The sequence below is a fragment of the Phascolarctos cinereus genome, unplaced genomic scaffold, assembly GCF_003287225.1.
Source record: "Phascolarctos cinereus isolate Bilbo 61053 unplaced genomic scaffold, phaCin_HiC Scaffold_5;HRSCAF=322, whole genome shotgun sequence".
Classification (NCBI taxonomy): domain Eukaryota; kingdom Metazoa; phylum Chordata; class Mammalia; order Diprotodontia; family Phascolarctidae; genus Phascolarctos; species Phascolarctos cinereus.
The window spans coordinates 327672622-327693801 of record NW_027555958.1 but is presented as its reverse complement, the minus strand read 5'-3'; the positions used below and the strand labels follow the sequence as shown (position 1 = coordinate 327693801).

Sequence of the window (21180 nt, the reverse complement as noted above, 5' to 3'; positions counted from 1 at the left end):
CGATACAGAGTCAGGATGGAGATAGACATGGCTTCTGATTTCCCGCTTTCACTGTTAGGGCTGGAGTTGGAATGCTTAATTAGCATAAGAATGGAGAGACCCTCTCTGTATCCTTCCTCGGGGATGGAGAGGAAAAGAGAGGCTCCAGCTCTTTCTCCATTACGGATGCTGAGTCAAAGGAAAAAGATCACCCTCAGATCCTTCCCATCCCCTACAGACCCAGGGACCTGCTGTGTTGAGAGACGCTTTGATGGAGCCGGCTTGCGGATCTCTGCTCCGGATTTTCCAGCTGTCCCTGTCCCTTGCTCAGAGCACAGGATGCTGAGATGGCTCGGTGATGCAGAAGGTATGTGCTTTTTCAGTTCTGGTGCTGATGCTGTATCTATGGTGAGGTCTCTGTGGCGCAATGGACGAGCGCGCTGGACTTCTAATCCAGAGGTTCCGGGTTCGAGTCCCGGCAGAGATGGTCGCCTGCTGGTATCTCTTTTATTTTATGTGCTGTCACGCCGGGATGATAATTATATTTATCTCTCCCTAGAGGGTTTGGAGAGAGAGAAAAAGCCCCCTTCCCCCTTTGTTCTCCTCTCCTTCTCCATCCTTTCTCTGCTCTCCAGCCTTCCCCTCCCCACCAAGATGCATTGTTTGGGGGCTCATTTATAGGCTTTTTCGTCTGGTTGGCACTGCTTTTGAATCCTTTGTCTCAAGGTTGAGCTCCAGCTGGGACGACCTCCACAAAGTGAGCTTTATAAATCCCCATGATACCAGACCACCAGACAGTTTCTAGGGCCTCTGAAGCCATTGCTGTTCCCTCCTCCTACCTCTGAAAAGGCAAAAAAAAAAATGTAGATTGTTTTAGAGACCACTGGAGAAATGTCCAGTGCTCCTAGCCTTACTTCTGTGTCCAATTTAGATGCAGGGATTCAGAATTGGGAAAGGGCAGTTTAAAAGGTTATTTTCTCACCCCTTTAGTTAAGTTGTTCTTTTGTGATCCTTGGGGCTCAGAGCATTCTGCCAAAATTCTACTTTCTTGAAAGAACAAGAAGAATAGGAATCATGCTTTTCGTGTTAGTAGAATAAACCAGGGCAAAACAGTCAATAGCTGGCTGCAAATTAGTTGAGTAGATTAGCTGAGCCTGCCTCTCAGTAACTAGAGCTCTTGGACCAATGCTTATGTATCTTTCCTCGGGAACAAGTTATGATCCTTTTTATTTATAATATAGGTCACAAGGAGCTAATCTTATATGTGGTTTGCACAGATTCCCCAATTTTTTTAAAGACCCTGTCCTCACCATTTCACCCATCTTACATTCAATTCTTCCCTTTTTCTTTTGCTTTCTTTTTCACCTTTCTCAGTGAGTGAGCTGCACTCAGGCATGTTGGGAGTGTGGTCAGATCAGGATATTTCTTGGGTTTCTATTTTGGGATGATTTGGCCTTCTCTCTGCCACATATCACCGCTTCTGACCAATTAGGTTCTAAAGGAGTCAATCCCACCAAAAACTGGCCTTCACCTTGGTTGAACCCAGGTAATATGAGAAGATACAAGTTCTCCCTCAGCAGCTTGGGGAAAGTCAGCATCTCTCCCACAGAGTGCTCTGGATAGGGTGGATTGTGTCAGACAAGGTATTCACATTGGTGCCATGGATCTGTACCCCCGAGAAGTTTGGGGGGGGGACTTTCTGTGGGTGTGGATATGGACTAAAGAAAATCATGGAGTGAAGTCTATTCTGGTCCCAAAGACTGGGAGATCCCTGAAAGTCCATTGTGGGGTCTTTATCTTCAGGGGATTCCCAGTCACTCCAGAATTCAGGAGTGAAATGGGATTCTTAAGACTCTTTTGGAATAATATGACCCCTTGAGCTGTGCTAGAGTGGCTTGGAATTCCACCATGTTCTCTTTTGAAGTTTCTCTGTTTTTCTTCTCTCTTGAAGTTTTACAAATGTTAAATAGTTTTCTTCAGTTCAGTTCCACTGTTTATAAGATTTTTGAGGTTCCTTGATTTGTACCAGCAGCATTCTTGGAGCCTGACAAGGAGTCTGTCATATCATTAATTTAACTCTTCCTTAAGGAAACTGCTTCAAGGGAAAAATGATCTGGGTGGTTGTGTTTTTTTTTTTGGGGGGGGACATGGGGATGAAAAGGAGAAGGGATATGGAGAGATTCTATTTATCAACTAAGTCTGTGAATTTTCTTCTTCCCCATGTACTTGGGTATCATGTTCTGTTCCAGCTCTCTCATGAAAGCAACTGAATGAAAATGAGAAGACTGTCTGAGACCCCCCACTGCTGAAGGTCAGGGAGATATGGGTACCTTCTAATCAGATCTTGGGTAAGCTCACACCTGCTTCAGTACTGAATATATTCTTAGGTCTGCGGATTGGATCACGGCAAAATTTATGTTGGAATTTGCTCAGCCATTTGATCTAATTAATATGTTTCAGCCAACTCACCAGTTACCTGGGTTCCTAGGCAAAAGAGAATTGAAATCCACAGATAATTCTCAAGCCTCATTTTATCCAATCATTTGCACCATCTCCTCACCTTACTTTCCCCCAGAACTTTTAAAAGCAAAATGATAGATTTAATCTGCTGCTAGTCTTCTGTGGCAGTCCATGTGGGCTAGGTGCTAAGGAGTGGCAGATTCATTAAAAAGTGGGGAGCATGAGGAAGAGAGGCCTGGATATTTGGTTCCCAGATCCCAGAAAATTGGTTCCTGGTTAGGTTTTATGTTGCCTCATTCTGCCTAATAAGAATAATAAGGACTCATACTTATTTACGTATCACCTTAAGGCTTACAAAAGGTTTTCTCTTCTAGCTGTTAGCTGTTTCCACTCTAGATGTAACCCACTCCTAGAAGGTGGAGATTTTTTTTTTATTTTTACCAGAAGAATCCCTCAACTCTCCCCATCAAATGTTATCCTACTTTGGAGTTCTCCTAGGGGTTTGAGGGAGAATGTGGCAGGAACCTGAAGCAAGGTTATAAGATGGACTTTCCATTTTGGTTAAAATTCCTCATGGCCCACAGGTTTTCTTTTATGTTCTGGCCATGGGTAAGAAGAAGGGTTGGGGGGATGGAGGGGGGGGCAAGAGGATAATGTCTATATACACTTGCTTGACTAGTTTACTTTCCTTGGAAAAAAAGTACCCAGAAACTGAGATGTCCTATTATCCTTCTGTATCAGTCATTGATTCCAGCACCATCTAACCTTTCTAGTCAGGAAATTCTTGATGACAATTCTAAATCCTTTCCACTTAATTTTATTTTTTGGACCTAATTAAATTCCCCCTCCCACTTTGTGGAAGGAAAAAAAAGTCTTGATGTCCTTTAAAAGTGCCCAATATGTACTCCATAGGTGACTAGGAGTACATTGGGTCCTGGGAAAGTTTGTTGCTTCTGTGTGTTACAACTTGACAAGACCTTAGAAACCACCTAACACTCTCCTCTTACCTCAAATGAGATGATATTTATAAAGTACACAGGGTCTGCCACATAATAGGTGATAATAAATATTTATTTATATGCCCCCTTCCCTCCCTCTCTCCCTCCTTCTCTCTTTTCCTTCCTTCCATAGGAAGACAAAGGCTCAGAGAGGGAAAATGATTTGCCCAATCAATATTTACTAGAAAATAAATTCCTGTGGGCCATCAAGAATGGAATTTTCTGGCTTAAAAATAGCTCCTCACTTTCTTTCCCACACTTTCCTTGAACCTCTCCTTCCATATTCCAAGGAACTTGTATTTTAATCCTTTGCACAGGCTGTACTGGACATGGGGAACAAATCCTTCTTTTCACTTCTTGGAATTACTAGTTTCCTTCAAAACAGCTTAGGCGCCATGAGACCTTTGCTGATCACCTCAGTTTCTAATGTTCTCTGCCTCTTGAAATTACTTTGTATTGCCCAATATATACTTTGTATTTGGATGTGTCCATGTTGTATTCCATTCCTCCTCCAGCTCACTTCCACCCCAGGATTATGTAAATTCCTTAAAGGCAGGCATTATCTCATTCTTGTTTTTGTATTCTTAACCTTTAGCACAGTGAATTGTAAGCCCTAAAATGGCTGTTGAATTAAATTGAATGAACCTTTATAAAAAGTATTATTTAAGAAAGTCCCTTAGACCCTGACATGTTGTATGCCCTAAGCAGCTGCTTATCTTGTCTCTCTTTAGTTCCATCTCTGGCTATAGGTTCATAGAGGATGGAGTTAAGGAAGGTACCATGTTTCTGCCTAGATTCCCTCTCTCCAAACCCAAATTTCCAAGCCTTATATATTGAAACCCCCAACTTCAGAAAGATTCAAAAAGTGGAGGTGGCAGCATGCCATCTGTGATCTGCACTCTAAAACCACAAGAGGCTCACTAGAATTATTGACTCCCAACAACATAATGTGTAGAGGTACACATTATTTCACCTTCTCCCTTAGAGAGCTCTCCATGGTAATCAAAAGTCCATTTGTTCCACCATGATCTGAGCTATTATTGCTGAGGTCACAGAATTTTTTACTTAAGGTCTGGATAACTTCTATGGAAATTATTTGGGACTGAAGATGCAGTAACCTGGGGACATGATGATGGTGGTCATACGTCCTTGTGAAGGTGCCTAGAAAGTGCCCCTGAAGGACAATGGACTTCTGGGAGAGAAGTCAAATGTCTAAGACAGCTCACAGAGTGGTAATGACCAAGTGTTCTTACTTAACTATGCTTGTGATCTTGAGAACCATGAATAGCAAATGAAGAATGAGGACAGATGGCCACTCTGCTGCTCCCTTTGGCTCAGCGCTGTGAACAAGGTTGTTCTCTCAGGCTTTGGGGCAAGGATCACTGAGCAGCCACCTCTCAACAAAGGAAGAGATGCAAGCCTCTTAGACAAGGAGACATTCTGGTTTAGGAAAGTCAGAAAGGAGTCCTGGGAGGATTGAATTACATGAAAGACCAAAGTCTTGGGAGGTGAGTGGAGGCAGGAGGCCAAGACTTGGTTCCTGTGGTTTTCTTGACCAGGACTCTTCTAGAAGTACACCTAGCTATGACCTTAGTTCAGCCCCAAGCCCACGGGGAAATCACTAACATTAACTAATTAATGCAGACATGCATGTATACATAACATATATTAAATGTCTATGATGTTCAGAGCACTATGTTAAGTGATGAAGGAGATGCAAAGTTTAGTTAAGACAGTCCAGGTGATTTTTTTTTTTCCTGCAATCTATAACCCATGGAAAGGAACAGTGTCAGGAATAAGACAAATAGCAGATAATCCCAAATCAGTTTTATTTGTTTTGAGAATATGTTGTATGATTTCTTCCCCTCCCCTCAGAGATTTCTCTCCCTAATTATGTTTTGCTTAGGCTAATATTGAGATGAGTTTGCATTCCCTGAGTACACATCCACGGATGGTGCAGAGAGGTGACCTAGATACATACTTGGCAGCTGAGGGGGTAAGCCAGCCTGGGATTACACATTTGCTATGGATAATCCAAATGAAGTAGTGAGACTCATTGCAGAAAAGACAAGTTTCCACTATGCTGATACAGTATATGGAGTTCCCCTGAGTGACAATAGTTGTGCTCTCATCCTTAGCTCAGAGTTCACCTCACTTCCTATAAGAAACAGACATACTTGTACAAAAGCAATACACTTCTCAACCTGCCTTATCTCTTAATAGTCTATATCTCCACCCTTGTATCATTCCTTATCATAGCAACTTGCTGCCACTTTTACAGCCCCTTATTTCTGAGGACTCATCCCCTCTTCATAATCCAGTTCAAAACTTTCTTAACTTGGGATCAGTGAACTTGATTTAAAAAAATATTTTGATAACTATATTCCCACATATTTCAACAACTATATTGCAATAAGTTTCCTTTGTAATCCTAAGTATTTTATTTTGTGCATTTAAAAACATTATTCTGAGAAGGGATTGATTCACCAGACAGCCAAAGTGGTCTGTGCCACAGAGTCTAGATCATGATCTAGCTCCTATCCAAGCTGTACTCCTACATCTGCCACTATTTCTTAGCTCTATCCTAAACTCAAATCTGTCCCTCTCCTATTCCCCCCAACAACTGTCCCCAGCAGTTATGTCCTACTACATGCAACCATCCATTCAGCAACTCCTTCCTCCATTCCTGAATATCATTTCTGCTCAATTTTGTTATAGACTCTTAGAATGTCATAGCCAAAAGGGGGTTTATCATCTAGATCAGGGGTGGGGAACCTGTGGCCTCAAGGCCACATGTGGCTTTTTGACTGAGTCCAAGTTTTACATAACAAACCCTTTTATTAAGAGGATTTATTTTGTGAAGTTTGGATTCAGTGAAAGGGCTGCTCTTGAGGACCTAGAGGACCACATGTGGTTTCAAGGCCACAGGTTCTCCACCTCTGATCTAGATCATTGAGAGTGCAACATCCTCCTTCTAGAGATACAGACACTGAGGTACAATAAGGAGAAGTGATTTGCCCAAAGTAACAGTTCTATTGTCCTCACTTTAGTCCAAGAATTCTTAATGGGGTGTGTGTGTGTATGTGAGAGAGAGAGAGACAGAGAGAGAGTTATGGATTGCTCTGCCTTTCAGGTGAAGTCTATGGTACCCTTCTCAGAATAATGTTTTTAAATTCATGAAATAAAATACAAAAGATTATTGTTTGAATTATGGTTGTAAAAATAGAAATAAAATTTAAAAAAAAGTAATTTGATGGCCCCCAGATTAAGAACCTCTGCTTTAGCCCATTTCATGGCAGGGTAAATTAACTTTTGGTTTATATTTCCTTCCTCCTCTCATCTACAATCTCCATTCAGTCATACTCATTCTCTACCTCTCCCTTTTAGTCTAACCTGGACCATCTCTCAACTCAAAGTGGCATTTTTAGGCTTCTCTTACACCCCTTTTTGGGCAGTTATGTGTCACAGTGGATAGAAGGCCAGGCTGGCAGTCAAGAAGACTCATTTTCCTGAGTTCAAATCTGACCTCAGACACTTAGTAGCTGTGTGACACTGAGCAAGTCACTTAACCCTGTTTGCTTCAGTTTCCTCATCTATAAAATGGACTGGAGAAGGAAATGGCAAACCATTCAAGTATCTTCACCAAGAAAACTCCAAACGGAATCACGAAGAGTCAGACATAACTGAAACAACTGAGCAACAAAATGAGACTCCCCTTTCCATTTTCAGTCCTGGGACTCTGTACCACCCCTTTAAGACTATACTTCTTGGGGCAGGTAGGTAGTACAGTGGATAGAGCACCGGCCCTGGAGTCGGAACAACCTGAGTTCAAATTCAGCCCCAGACACTTGACATTAGCTATGTGACCTTGGGCAAATCATTTAACCCTAACTGCCTCCAAAAAAAAAAGACTATACTTCTTGACCTTAATCTCCCTTTGAATGTTTAGTCCTGTTTCATAATCATACTTATCACAGTGTGGTATAATGGTAAGAATACTGAATTGGAGCTTGGAGACTTGTGCTTGAATCCTAGCTTTGATACCTGCTACTTGCTATGTGATTATAGACAAGTCATTTAGGCTCACTGAGCCTCAATTTCCTCATTTATAAATAGAGATAATTATACTTGTATTACGTACATTTTAGTATTGCTGTGCAGAAAGTGTTTTGTAAATCTAAAAGTGTTATATAAATGAGTTATTTTCTTTAGGGAGGCAGTAAGCAGAAGTAAAAAGAAAGACAGATAACTAAAAGAATGCATTTTAACCCTGACACTTTATGCTTTTAGCAAGTCATATCTCCATGGCTAGGGCCCCTCTGATTGGAGGCTATAACAGAGAGCTCCTCCCACAACCTTCATTTAAGCCATTTCTCCATTCCCCATCTGGCTACACCCCTTTGGACTTCTCCATCATTTACTGGTTGCTGGGGATCTTCCTCTTCACCACAGCTTTTCATCTTCATTAGATCATAAGCTTCTTGAGGCAGGGACTGTTTTTTTCATTTTGGATGTGTATCTCCAGTTCTCAGCACAGTGACTTACACATAGTAGGCATGCAATGACTGGCTGATTGACTAACCTCAGTTTTCTCATCTGTCAAATGGACTTACTACTTATGGTATCGTATTTAAAGGGCTATTATGAAGAAGGTGTTTTGAAAACTCTTAACCGGTTTGGGAATGTGGGCTGTCCATATGATTCTCTCCACATATCTTATCTCCTGCCTTCACATCTGACTTTCAGTGAGTCATTTTTAACTATTTAATGTTTGCTAAGTTCTAGTGACAATGGATGAAAAGATGTATACAGGGGAGGCTCTCTTCTCGTTTAGATGGCAGAATAAACTATTATAGTCCATAGATCCCACATGTAAATATCCACACTGACTCATGTATATTTGAAGTTTTATTGTTATTTCTTGTTTTTCTGATCTCACTTTCCATTTTCCCAATCTTATTTTCCATCTTCCCATGTGATACAGTGGTATGGCATGGTATGGCATAACAGAAAGAATCTCTTAGAATAAGGAGCCCTGGGTTCAAATCTTTAGTCAAACATGTACAAGTATTGTCTGAATCAAGGGGGGAGGGAGGAAGGGAATAAGAATTTATATCATGCCTACTCAGTGCCAGGCACCGTGCAAAGCCTTTTACAAATATTTCATTTGAATCAAACACATCTGTAATGCACTTATTAGGTAACATTGCGTATCATGGGTAAATCATTTAAACTCTCATACCCTCAGTTTCTTTATAAAATGGGTATAATATCTGCATTTCTTACTCAATGGGTTGTGGGAAAGCACTTTGGAAATGTTAAGGCACTATCTATGGAATCTATCTATCTGTTAATGTCCTAGGAAAAGTGATAGCCAAATGATGATTTGTGAGTGGTAAGAGGTTATATTCCATCCTCCTCATAGTCCCCTGTGTGGGTTTGGAATGCTTTCTGAATAAGGAGTACGTAAGGAAGGTCTTGGCAGAATGGATAAAGAAATCTAAGGGGGATGGAATTCTTAACCCTCCATCTATTCAAATAAGACCAAATTCAAATGCCTGCCTTGATCCCCCACTCAGTAATGGTCTATATCTCCCCTTCTCCCCACCCCACCTTAGACCTTGTATTAGCCTTTATTTTGTACCTCTCTAAAGCATTTCTCATGCAATGGTGTTTATTGTGGTTATTTATATAGGTATTGTACTTATGGTAGGTAGGACAGATGGGAAGAGGCCTTGGAACTCAGAGCACAGAGGATGGCAGCCAAAAATCAAATGTGCTTTTAAGCTGCATTAAGAGGGGCATGATGCCCAGAACAAGGAAGGTGGTAGTCCTGTCATACTTTGTCCTGATCTGACCAAACATTTCATCTTACGTTCAGTTCTGGGCAGCACAGTTTCAGGACATTGATAAGCTAGAGAATTTAAAGTAGAGGGTGACCAGGTTAGTGAGGGGATTGGAGGCCATGCAATATGAAGACTGGTTTATAAAACTATGGAGGGTTAAGAGTTAAAGGGGCCATGACAACTGTCTTCAAAAACTTGAAGGGACACATTGGGAAGGAGGGATCAGACTTATTCTTCTTGGCCCTAGATGATGATGGAGCAGTGGGTGGAAGCTGCAGAGAGGCCAATTTTAGCTTGATGAAAGGAGGGGGTGATTTCCTCAAATTGCTGTCAGAAGCAACTCTTCCCTTGAAGTCTTCAAGTGGAAAGTGGTGAACTACTTTCCTGGGATGCCACAGCAGAGATTTCCACTCAGGTACAAATAGGATTAGTTGATATCTTTGCTTCCTTCTCACTCTGTGTTTCTGTGAGCTCTGGGATGATGGAAGTCCTTAAGAGCCTGAGTTAGGGAAGGCAAGGACCAAAGAGATCTAATACAAGCCAAACACTTTGGACTAGTGATCCAAAGGGACTAAGCCTCTCTGTGGACCTTAAAGCAATCAGTGGTCCTCAAAGTGGGGTGTAAACACTTCTACTGGGTGTCCCTAATTCAGTCTATAATGTACTCCCAATGTTTATAGTTTTGCTTTTGCTTCTGTTATTAATTTCCTTGTAAAAGTTAATAAAAAGGAGTTATCATTTCATTATGTTCCACTAAAGACAGTGCCAGTCTTCCCATTATATTGGGTGGTTTATTTTTACTTTTTTTTTAAATAGTGATGACTGAGAGGAATTGGAAGAAACTGCAGAGAGAGAAGCAGTGGCCTTGGAATCAGTCATTTATTTCATAAGATTGTCACGAGGAAGGCACCCTATAAAACTTAAAGTGTTATGTATACAGAATTTATGGTTTTTAGGTTGCCTTGAAGGTTTTTCATACTGTAGAAAGAGTCCACTAACCCAAACTGCTTTAATACTTTCTCACTTCAAGTGTTTCATCTGAAACTCAGTCCCTAATTCCCAACTCTCTCTTGCATTCATTCCCAAATCCTATCCACCAAGATTCAAGTCATTGATTGATACTTTGTCAAGAGTGGCTGGGATGCAAAGCACTTACTGAGGTCTGGAGTAGGGTTCCAGGGATCTGAATCTTTCAGAGTAAGGTCACTTTAGGAAGCCTGACCCCACTATCTTGCTACTGTCTGTCCTCCCTGATAATGAGGTACCTAGGTGTCATAGTAGATAGAGCACTGGGCCTGGAGTCAGGAAGACATGAGTTCAAATCTAGCCTTGGACACATACTAGTGTGACCCTGAGCAAGTCACTTCATTTCTGTCTGTTTCAGTTTCCTTAAGGTTGTTATGAAGATCAAATGAAATATTTAGAAAGCTCTTAGCCCAGTGCCTGAAATTTAATAAATAGTAAATTCATTATTGACTTAGTCCGAGGCTGAAATGGCTGCTTTGCTACTCTACAACTTTGGACAGATCCTTATTTGTCGAGTGATTAGATGGCTTCTGAGATCCTTTTTAGTGCTAAATCTACAATTCTAAGTCCTTTGCCTGGTGCAGATTTCCCAAATGGATTGCTGCTGCTCTTCTTGAGACATCTAGTGAGTGGGATTGCCTGAGGGCACTATGCTGGACTTCCGTGCAGAATCTGAAACATGAAAACTGTAGAATGACCATAAAGGGTGAGGATCTATTGGGACTGGGATAAGAGTCACTATAGGTGACATGTCTCCATGACATTACAACTTATAAAGAGGTTTCCTCACAACAACCTAGCAATATAGGTCTCTGTTTCCTCATCTATAAAATATGGCGAACAGCAATACTGTAACAGTGCCTGCCTCACTGGGTGGTTGTGCAGCTCAAATGAGATAATGTCTGTAAAGTGCTTTGTAAACATCAAAGCACCATATAAACATCAACTGTTTTTGCTATTAGTATTATTATTATTATTAATCTTAGTGAGGACAGTGACCAGATATATGAGAGGACTGGACACCAAGCAGTATGAGGATTGGTTTACAAAACTGCACGTGTTTAGCCTGCAGAAGACTCCCTCCTCACCCTCCCCATTCTAGATAAGAAAAAATGATATTTGAAAACTTTATGAAATTAAAATTGTTCATTTTATCTTGTTATCCTCTTTATCCCTAGCTTGATCACAAATGTTTCCCCTGTTAGTAAATTTGAAAGGTAAATTCTTCTTTGCTCCTCTAGTTTGTTCATGATGTGACCTTTTATATCTGTCATATACCCATTTGGAAGTTATACTGGTTTTGCTATAATAAATGACAAAAGGAACAATTTCTAAGAAACCTGGGAAGATTTGCATGAACTGATGCAGAACAAAGTGGAAAGAACTAAGAGGACTATTTATACAATAACAGCAGCATTTGAAAGAATCAATAGCTTTGAAAGATTTAATAACTCTGATTAATGCAATGACTAACCATGATTCCAAGATATTCATGATGAAGGATGCTGCCCACCTCCCGACAGAGAGGTGATGGACTCAAGTTACAGAATGAAACATACATTTTTTGGACATGGCCAAAGGGTAAATTTGTTTTGCTTGACTATGCATATTTGTGACAAGGGTTTTGTTTGTCTTTTTTTTTTCCTTCTCAATGCAGGGGAGGGAGGGTGGTGGGAGGCAGAGAAGATAAATATTTGTCATTTGAAAAAAAAAATTAACTAAAAAAACCTCTGACATTAAAAGTGATATAACTTGTGCAAGGTCACATAATTAATTAAGCGATGGAGGTAGGACCAAACTGGGGTCCTGCCCCATGCTTCACACTCAGCTTGTTATTAAAAATATTTACTGAGCTCTGGTGTTTGCTGCGATAGCGTCTGATACCATCTGAAAGGTCAGTTGTCAGGAAGGGAGGGAGTTGGTCTCTCTTGACTTTTCTCATTTTTCTTAGGCTTGATGACCTGTAAGGAGAAAGAGAAACCCATCCATCTGGTGAATGTCAAAAGAGTACCAGATTTTGAACCAGAAGATTGAGTTTCTAATCTGACTCTGCTCCTTTGCACCTGAGAGGCCTTCAGCAAGACCCCTAACCTCTCTGGACCTCCATTTCCTTATCTGTAAAATGATGGAGTTGCACTAGTTGACCTCTAAGGTTCCTTCCAAATCTAAATCCATAGTTTGAGATACAGGTAGTACTAAGGCCTTCCTTTTCCTTCTCATGCTTCCTTTATAACGTCCTTTCCTTTGCCTGCTTGAATATCTTACACTCTTTTTAGTCACTCTTCCCTGGTTGGAGACCTGGCATAATGTATTCTGCTATTTAGAAGTGACACACATGGAGAGAGGTTCCCTTAAAGGGGACAAAGGAACTTAACTGGAGAACAGAGGGAGTTGGTACAGCTTATGCTGAGATTTTGAGGGAAGAATTCTTAATTAAATCACTAAAGGTGAGAGGAAGACAAGTAGGAACTTATCCTGTCATAAACATTGGAGTGGGTCTAGCCATCCTAGGCTCATAGATTTAGAGCTGGAAAGGATCTTAAATGTCCCATGGAGCAAAGATGCAGAGCTAGAAGAAACCTCAGATGCCATCTTGTTTAACTCTCCTATTTTAGGAGATGAGAAAATGGAGGCCCAAAAAACTTTGGTCTGTAAGTCAGTCAGTTCTTATTAGATGCTAGGCTTGGTGCCAATGAAGAAAGGCAAAAGTATATTCTAACAGGGGAGGTGACATGCGAAAAGCTGTGCATCTAACATATACAGTATAAATGGGAAGTGATCTCAGAGGAAGGCCATAGCAGTGTGTATATGTGTATGGAGGAGGGGAAAGAGTGAAGAGAACGGGAAAAGATTTCTGTAGAAAGTGGGATTTGTGATGAGTCTTATAAGAAGCCAAGGAAGCCAAGAAGGAGAATATTCCAGGCATGGAGGACAGCCAGTGTAAGGGAACAGAATCAAGAGATGAAATGTCTTGTGTGGAAAACAGCAAGAAGGTCCATGTTGCTGGATTGTAGGTGAAAATGTAAGAAGATTGGAAAGGTAGGATGGGCCCAGGTTGTAAAGGAATTAAAAACCAAACAGAAAGTTCTGTCAGATCTTGGAGGTGATAGGGAGACACTGAGGTTTATTGGAATTGGGAAGAATATGAGGGAGTAGGGGCATGCTAACCATTGAGGAATGAGTCCAGGTGCTGTATCACTAACTGGGGAGGGTTCTGTTGAGGAAAGGAGGTGATTATACTGTTTAATGCCCTCTCTTGAGGTCTAACTTTGGGACAGGTAGTGATTTCTTGTCCTGTGAGAGGCTTAGGAAGGTGACCTCACAATAGTCAGGAGCAGAAGGAATGGCCTGGGGAGTCTGGTCAGGAGTCAAGAACTGGTAGCTTAAGGTGGATCTGGTTTTGGAATGTCTTCCTGAGCACTGGAGAAGCCAGAAGTCAGGAGGTGGGTGGTGGCTGACATATGGTTTGTGGGGAAGTCTCTGGATCAAAGAGGCTGGAAATAGATGACATGGATGGGGGTTAAAGTAGGTTTCCCTGGAAAAGATCCTGTCAGAGTGATTATCTCAAGGTGTTACATAAATTTTAAGTGTCAGAGGCAGGATTTAAACCCAGGTTTTCTATATGGTCAGTGTTCTTTCCATTGTAATATGATACCACCCAACTATCACTCTATAAATGAGAAAACCAAGACCCAGAGAAATCAAATGATTTGCCTGAAAGTCACAAGTATTAAGTAGCAGAGTTGGTATTTGGACTCAGGTTTTCTCGCTTCAGGTCCTATGTTATTTACCTGAGTGGCCGGTACGTCTGTGTGTCTTATTAGTGTTCCTATTTAATTCCTCTAGGTTCATAGCTTAATGTCATTGTTATGTATAGAGATGAAGGACATACAGGAAAAGCTCTGTGTGTGTGTGTGACAGAGAGAGGAGAGAGAGAGAGAGAGAGAGAGAGAGAGAGAGAGAGAGAGAGAGAGAGAGAGAGAGAGAGAGAGAGAGAGAGAGAGAGAGAGTTTACATCACTGCCCACAACCTCTTGAATGTGTGGACAGGATTTCACCAACAGTAAATGTCTACAGTAGGAAGCAGAACATTTCCTAGTATCTGGTGGTGAGGCATTGCTTGGAACAGGACACCACCTGCTGGATAGATTACCTAATAACACCAATTTAGTTTTTTTCTGGAGCAAATACATTTCTTGGTGTGTTGGAAAATGAATGTCCTCCCACATAGCTCCTACCTGGACATAACTATGAGTTACAGATTTCAGTTGCACTTTCTTCCAAGAAGATAACTCAAAGCAGGTGAGTCGAAGTTTGTCTCCTATCTCACACTTTATTTTGGCCCATTTGCCAAACATCACCACTTCAATTTTTCCTGTGTTGTCCTTCACTTCAAAGAATGTACATTTCTCCGATTCAGTTTTCTGCAAAACAAAATCAACATTCCCTCCTGCTTAATATCATCTTTATATCACAGCACTGGGGGGTAGGGATGGGAGGGGAAACTTGAAGTTGAATGTCTATTTACTTGGCAGGGTACAAACTATTTACAGATTGATAATTTTAGGTACAGAAAGTACATACAGAATTCAGTTTTGTCCAGCTTAAAATACATTTTAGAGATGCTCAGTTCCAAAATCTACTGCTTAATCAGCCAAGTCCACCCCTCATCCCCCTACCACTGCCCTCCCCCACCCCTTTCCTGTCCAGGTTGTTCTTCACCAGGCTACCTAAGAAGTCAGCCTTCTCAGGATTTCCTCCAAGTCTTCTGGTCACTGAGTCAAAAGGTCCCCAATATATGATATTGTAAATAATATAGGTCCTATCCTGAGTCAGGCAGAATGTCATTCTAGGTCTAGTTTAAAGAAGTCTCTGACTCAGCAACTTATGCTCGTCTTGTTTTCTAACAAGTACTTAGTAATCACTTCATACTATTCAATTATAAACATTTAATGCCTTGTAAAGTCACTTAACCTTCCTGAGACTGTTTCTTCATCTGTAAAATGATAATAGCCCCAGGTGTTACGAGTTATTATGAGCATCAAATGAAATGATGTATATTAGTCAACTCAAGTTAATTAAAGGCCTACTGTGTGCCAGGTATTGTGCTAAGCACTGGGGATACCACGAAAAGCAAATAACAGTCCCTGCTGTAAGGGAGCTCACGGTCTAATAGGGGAGACAACATGCAAACATTTATGTAGAAACAAGACGTAGACAAGATAAATTGGAGATAATCAACAGAGGGATAGCACTAGCATTAAGGGGGATTAGGAAAGGCTTCTTGAGGAAGGGGAGGCCCTTTAGTTGGACCTTGAAGGAAGCCAGGATAGTCAGGAGGTAAAGATGAGGAGGGAAAGAATTCCAGGCACTGGGGGGCAGCCAGTGAAAATACCTTGAATAGGGAAAGGTAGCATGGTGGTGTGTTTGAGAAATAGTGTTCAATATCACTGAATCTCAGAATATGTGGGTTCTAATAAGATTGAAAAGACAGGAGTGGGCCAGGTTATAAAGGCTTTGAATGCCAAACACAGGATCTGATCCTGAAGTTAATAGAAACTTATTGTGTTTTATTGAATGGAGGGGGGGAAGTGGAGGGGAGTGACATAGTCAGGTCTGCATTTTAGGAAGCTCAGTCTGATACTAGAGTGCAGACAGGCTTGAGACAGGCAGACCAACCATCAGGCTCTTTTAAAGTCCAAGTGGGAGGGGATGAGGGCCTGGACCAAGCCAGTAGTAGTGTCAGTGGCAGAGGAGAGAAAGAAGGGGGTGGTATGGGAGAAATGCAGTAAAGGTAGAATTGACAGGATTTGGCAACAGATTTGATATGGAAAATGAGAATGGTGGTATCCTCAAAAATGATAGGAAAATTAAGAAGAGGAGAAATAATGAGTACAGTTTTGGCCATGTTGATTTTAATATGTCTATGGGACATCCACTTTGAGATGTCCAGTAGGCAGTTAAGGTATGAGACTGGAGATTGGGAGAGAGGCTATAAAGCAGAGGTGTCATACACACAGGGTGCACAACACTCTCTGTGCAGCCTGAACCAGAATAAATGTCATTGGGAAATATTTAATTAAATAAATAAAAATACAATAGAATGTAGCTCATGTTAGTATGTGGTTTTCCAAGTCAGTATATAGCTGCAGCGATCCTTACGCATGGTTTACTAACTCCTGTTTCTGTTTGAGTTTGACAGCATTGACTTAAAGCAGTATATAAATGTTAATTTATTGTTAGTAATAGCAGTTGTAGGTAACTGTGCTAAGTGGAAGAAGGAGCTTATAGTCTAGTAGGGGGCTGCAACAGATACACAGATAACTATAATGCAAAATACAAAATACTTCTATATTATTTATTAATTCACTCCCCCCACCCCCAATTCTTAATTCTTTGCCCTTCCTTCCTCTTCCTATATTGGAATTTCTTTGAAGTCTTATTTGTCTGAGCCATGTGCTTTTCAATATAATAACTCCAGTTGCTTGCTTAACCCATCAACCATCAGTACTTAACACTAACTATAAGAGCACAGTTATTTTACACACAAAATTAGCATGCTATCTACATCCCAGAAGACAATTACAAATTGAGTATGGGTAAGTATATTGGGGAGGGAGTACTTTTCTTTATTGCCTACCAGTATTTAACAAAAAGCTTTAAAATTAAAACACTTCAAAAGTGAAATGGGATCACCCTATAAGTAGTGATAAGAAGTAGTAAGTAACCTCACTGGAGGTTTTTTAACTAGAAGACAAGCAGTTGAGAAGGAAGTGTTTTAGGTAAGGGGGACTAGATACCCTTTGAAGTCCCTTCTAACTTTAAGATTCTATGATTCTGTGACACTTGGAAGTTGTTGGAGATTGTAGCAGTGTGTAAGAGATGAACTCTTGGGTGTGAAGACCAACCAACCCATTAATTAAGTCATGTGATTTTGAGAATGTTGTATACTTTTTGTGCTTCCATTTCTGTATTTACTGTGTAAGATGCAAGGCTTGGATTACATAATTTCTAAGGTCCTTTTCAGTTAAAAACTTATCTGGTTCTTAACCAATTAAAAGGTCTTCCACTAATTAAGTCCAAGGAGGTCACAACTTTAAATAGTCCTAGAACCCTTGATGACTTGCCCAGCTAACTATTGAATCTAGTCTGATTCTGGGAAAAAGCCTTTTTTTCTGTTTCCTATCCTAGCTTTTACAGCTAGTTCACACAAAGAGATATTGTCTTAGAGACCACTATTCAAAATGAAATAAAAAAAAGTCATTTGATATAGATGGGGCTGTGCACACAGATGTAAAAATCATCAAAAATGTGTGAGCTTAGTGAATGAAAGTTGAGTGTATTTACTCCTTTGTCAGCTAGATCACAATGGGTGGGAATGATTCCCTTCAGATCACAAAATGATGAGGTTTCCCAATGTATCTCTTTTGTAATAATTTGTACAGAAATTCCTTGGGATAGGAGAAATGTTGAATGTTTGTCTTGCTCATCCCTCTATACAATCTAGCCAAACTGGCCTTCTCTCTGTTCTCCTTACATACAATGCTCCCTCTCCATCCTACCTGCCTTTCTGCTGACTATTCCCCATGTCAAGAATGAATTCCCTTCTCATTTCTGCCTTATAAGACACAACTCAAGTACTACCTTCTATAGGAAACCTTTCTTAATTCCCTGAACTGCTAGTGTCCTGCCTTGCATTGCAAACTGCCTCGCATTTTATCTACTTTGTAATTTTTTTGGTATTTATTCTTTTTAAATTTATTCCAGATACATTGTCTACCTCAGTGTAAGCTCCTGGTAAAGAAGGTGAAAAAAAGATTGTATACCAGCGCCCAGAATAGTACCTGGTACATAGCAGGCATTCAATAAATACTTGCTGATTTATTGATTGATTGATCTAGACTTTTGATCCTAAATCATCTTAAGCAGATCACTAGTCTGTCCTTCAAGGTTCTCTGGTACTGGGGCCATATACAGACATAGAATATAGGCTGAGTGTGTTGGTGTACCCAATCCATGCTCTATGTGTATCTAGGTTGGGGGCACCATGACCTTACCCAAAGTTTACTCAGTTGGCAATGCATTGTTTAGGAATCATGTATTTTGACTTCAAGTTTTTAGAAAAATGATTCCCCCCCCCCCATAAAGCAGTTTGAGCTTACCTTATTGATCTCATAGACACCATCCACATAGCTTCCTTGTTTTTGTTTTTGAAGCATTTGGATTTTTGTGGTTTTACCTGCTCTTCTTTTGAATGTTTTTGGGTACTGTGATCTCTTTGTTAGTACACACATCTTGCACCTTGGAGCATTTGTTTATTTCCAGGAAACCTTTTCTCCAATAACCTTTTGATATCTCAATGACCTTATTTTTGTTGAAGTGTTTCTTGACACTCATGTTGAAAACCTTCACTCGGATAAATTCACACTCATTTGCCACAGTAGCATGAAACATCTCTTTCTTCTCTGCAAAGGTATAATACTCAAATGTCTGGGTCACTTTGAGCACCTTCACTACCATAGATGTTGTCTGGGCACACTCTTCTCTTCCAGCTTCTGGTTCTGTTTTCTGATCAGGATGAAAGACATCAGAGTGAAGACATGAGCTATCAAGTAGGATTAGAGGGAGGAGTCTTAAGTCATTTTTTTAAATACCAAGAAACCAACATCTATAGAGCATGAGATAACTGGAATGGCAATAATGTGAAGCATGAGAGATTGTGCATCATAGAGATGACATTACGGTCAGGAAGATGTAACAACCACTTGAAAATATGGACAGAACATGTTACATAGTTTACTACTCTCTTTCATCCTCTTACGAGTATGGAGGACAGAAAAAAAGTTTTGCTACACTTATCCCCATTAGAGATACTACCTTGAATGAGACTTGCCCCTATGTGAAAATGGAGGCAAGCCATCAGCCAATGACAGAAGTGACATGAGGAGATGAGGTTGTCTGTTTTTATCCAACCTGTCTTATTACAAATGGCATGCCCTTTCAAGTAGGACATAATTAATTGAACATTTTATATATCTGTGATTCTTTGGTAAGTATTCCCTTTGCTAACACAGATCACAATTTCTGTGTCTCAGTAGATAGTCTTAGAAAAGTACTATGGCGGAAAAAAGTCATTACCTGGTAATGAGCCTTTCTGAGCTGACTAGGCTGTTCCTTGGATAACAGATATAGAGTACTTTGCTGGACCCATCTGGTCTCCACTGATATAGCCTGTGAGAAGTTCCACATCCCATTGATGTTGAAAGTGAATAGAATAATGGATTTGGTATCAGAAGGACCTATTTTCAAATCCCATTCCTTCCTAGCTGTATAGCCACAGGTGAGTAACTTAACCTTCTGAGCCTCAGTTTCCTTATCTGTAAAATGGAGTAATAATATGTTTAAAATCTCCCCTATGGAGTTATGAAGATTTATTGAGATGAAGTAAGTAAATCACCTGAACTTTAAATTGTTATATAAAAATCTGTCATTATTTATGCAGTTCTTTGAGATTTATAAAGGGCTTTATGTTCATTATATTGTTTTGAGGCATTGGTGTGGCACATTAGTGGAAGTTCACAATAATGTGTACCATGGACAAAATAAACTCCTATTGTGTGGCTGATCACTGACACTTAGAGGGACATAAGATTACCTTATCTACTATGAGGATCTCATCGAAAACTGAAACATCTACCTGTCTTCAAAGAGCTTACAAGAAAATATCAAAGAACAGAAATACTTATGTAGAAAATATGACATATGTAAATCTGTCTTTTCTATTATTTCTGTAATCAGAACCCTCCCTAGGACATTGTATATCAAGACCACTGTCACAGAAGATTAGGCTGGATCCCTTTCCCTCTTCAGACTTTTGAGCAGTCTTACAAGCAAAGCAGAAGACCAGATAGAAGGATGACAGTAGGTCTACCCTCTTGTGCCAAGGAAAGGCTGAGGCTTCCATAGGCACAACCATTTCACACATCTCTAACTTGGGCCCTAAGACAGCTGTTTCACTTTCGGAAGAATAGAGGTAAGTTTGCACCCTCTACAGAAGCAGGCCATGAAATAGAATGGGGAGGTAGGAAGAACTCTGGCTCATTCTTTATCATAAAAGACACTAGACTCTTCTGAACTTTGCCTTTGATCTGCCTTTTCTTCTGGTGCTGACAATCTGTTTTGACCTAGACCTGAAATAGATCTCATCCTCTAGATAGTTTGCTGACCTGATTCCTTCATTCATTGATCATTTTATAAGAACAAGTCCTTTGTGGAGGGCTAAAGGGTGAAGCACTAAACTCCCAAAGCTTTCCTTTATAGAGGAGTAGACCTGGACTCTCCAGCTAAATCTCCACTTTCCTTTTTGCAGCAGTTTGTTTTGAACTTCTAGGAACAAGAAGGCTGGAGACCAGACTCCCTTGGTTTTCCCCACCTTCTAGTTTCCTTTTATGCGTTGCTTTCTTCCATTAGATTGTAAATTCCTTGAGGGCAGGATTTGTCTTTCTTTTTCTTATTTGTGTCCCTAGAATTTAGTATAGTGCCTTACATATAATAAGTACTTAATTAATATCTATTGAATTGAATTAAATTGTCTCCAACCCTTCATACTGTTTTATTTCTGCTAATTTGGTATTAACTTTTTATCTGCTTTAGTAGGGTAATGCAATTTTAGTAAAGCATTGAACAAAATCTTTCATGCTGTTCTTATGGAGAAGAGAGAAATGAAGGTAAAAACTTCCTAAGATTAAAAGCTATCACTATGTCGAACCAGCTGTCCTAATGATTTCCCTCTCATTAGGGGGCTTTAAACAAAATTTGTATATCCACAGGCACAGGATCACAGATTTAGGTCATTTAGACCAATTCCCCATT

The 21180-nt window shown here is 40.3% G+C and overlaps 1 protein-coding gene and 1 non-coding gene across 2 annotated transcripts in view; one reads left to right on the top strand and one right to left on the bottom strand.

Moving 5' to 3' along the window:
* The first annotated feature begins 392 nt into the window (after nucleotides 1-392).
* TRNAR-UCU (transfer RNA arginine (anticodon UCU)) lies at nucleotides 393-466 on the top strand. The gene has a single exon. It is a non-coding gene; the product is annotated as a tRNA-Arg (tRNA).
* A 7866-nt stretch (nucleotides 467-8332) lies between these two features.
* The window catches only part of LOC110201877 (interferon-inducible protein AIM2-like), a 60941-nt gene continuing 48093 nt past the window's right edge, over nucleotides 8333-21180 (bottom strand). Inside the window, 4 exon segments of the mRNA XM_020977747.2 lie at nucleotides 8333-12270; nucleotides 14547-14732; nucleotides 18471-18560; nucleotides 18562-18876. Coding sequence (XP_020833406.1) covers nucleotides 12205-12270; nucleotides 14547-14732; nucleotides 18471-18560; nucleotides 18562-18876 — 657 coding nt within the window. The 3' untranslated portion in view covers nucleotides 8333-12204.